At 44.4% G+C, this 593-nt stretch overlaps 1 protein-coding gene across 1 annotated transcript; it reads left to right on the forward strand.

Annotated features, from left to right (window-relative positions):
• Positions 1–8: 8 nt before the first annotated feature.
• On the forward strand, positions 9–590 carry LOC110440690 (40S ribosomal protein S8-A-like; the record flags this gene model as incomplete). Its single annotated transcript, XM_021483848.1, has 1 exon — positions 9–590. A coding segment is annotated over exon 1 (582 nt), but the record flags the coding sequence as incomplete, so codon positions are not given.
• Between the last annotated feature and the right edge of the window lie 3 nt (positions 591–593).

The following is a 593-nucleotide window of genomic DNA, read 5'->3' on the forward strand; positions in this document are numbered from 1 at the left end:
TTATAATCATGGGTATTAGCAGAGACAGTCGTCACAAGCGTAACGCTACCGGTGCCAAGCGCGCCCAATACCGTAAGAAGAGAAAGTTCGAAATGGGTCGTCAAAACTCTTTAACTAAGCTTGGTTCTAAGAAGATCCACACCATTAGAGTTAGAGGTGGTAACCTTAAGTACAGAGCTTTAAGATTAGATAGCGGTAACTTCTCCTGGGGTTCTGAAGCCATTACTCGTAAGGCTCGTATTGTTGCTGTCGTCTACAACGCCTCTGATAACGATCTTGTCCGTACTAACACTCTTGTCAAGAATGCTATTGTTCAAATTGATGCCGCTCCATTCAGACAATGGTTCGAATCTCACTACGGTGTTACTCTCGGAAAGAAGAAGGCCGACGAAGAAGAAAAGAAGATCTCCAACCACGTTCAACGTAAGCACGAATCCCGTAAGGAACAATCCAAGATTGAATCTAATGTTAAGGATCAATTCGCTGCTGGTCGTCTCTACGCTTGTATCTCTTCTCGTCCAGGTCAATCCGGTCGTGCCGATGGTTACATTTTAGAAGGAAAGGAACTTGACTTCTACGTCAGAAAGATCAGG

This window comes from Mizuhopecten yessoensis, unplaced genomic scaffold, assembly GCF_002113885.1.
Source record: "Mizuhopecten yessoensis strain PY_sf001 unplaced genomic scaffold, ASM211388v2 scaffold692407, whole genome shotgun sequence".
Lineage (NCBI taxonomy): Eukaryota > Metazoa > Mollusca > Bivalvia > Pectinida > Pectinidae > Mizuhopecten > Mizuhopecten yessoensis.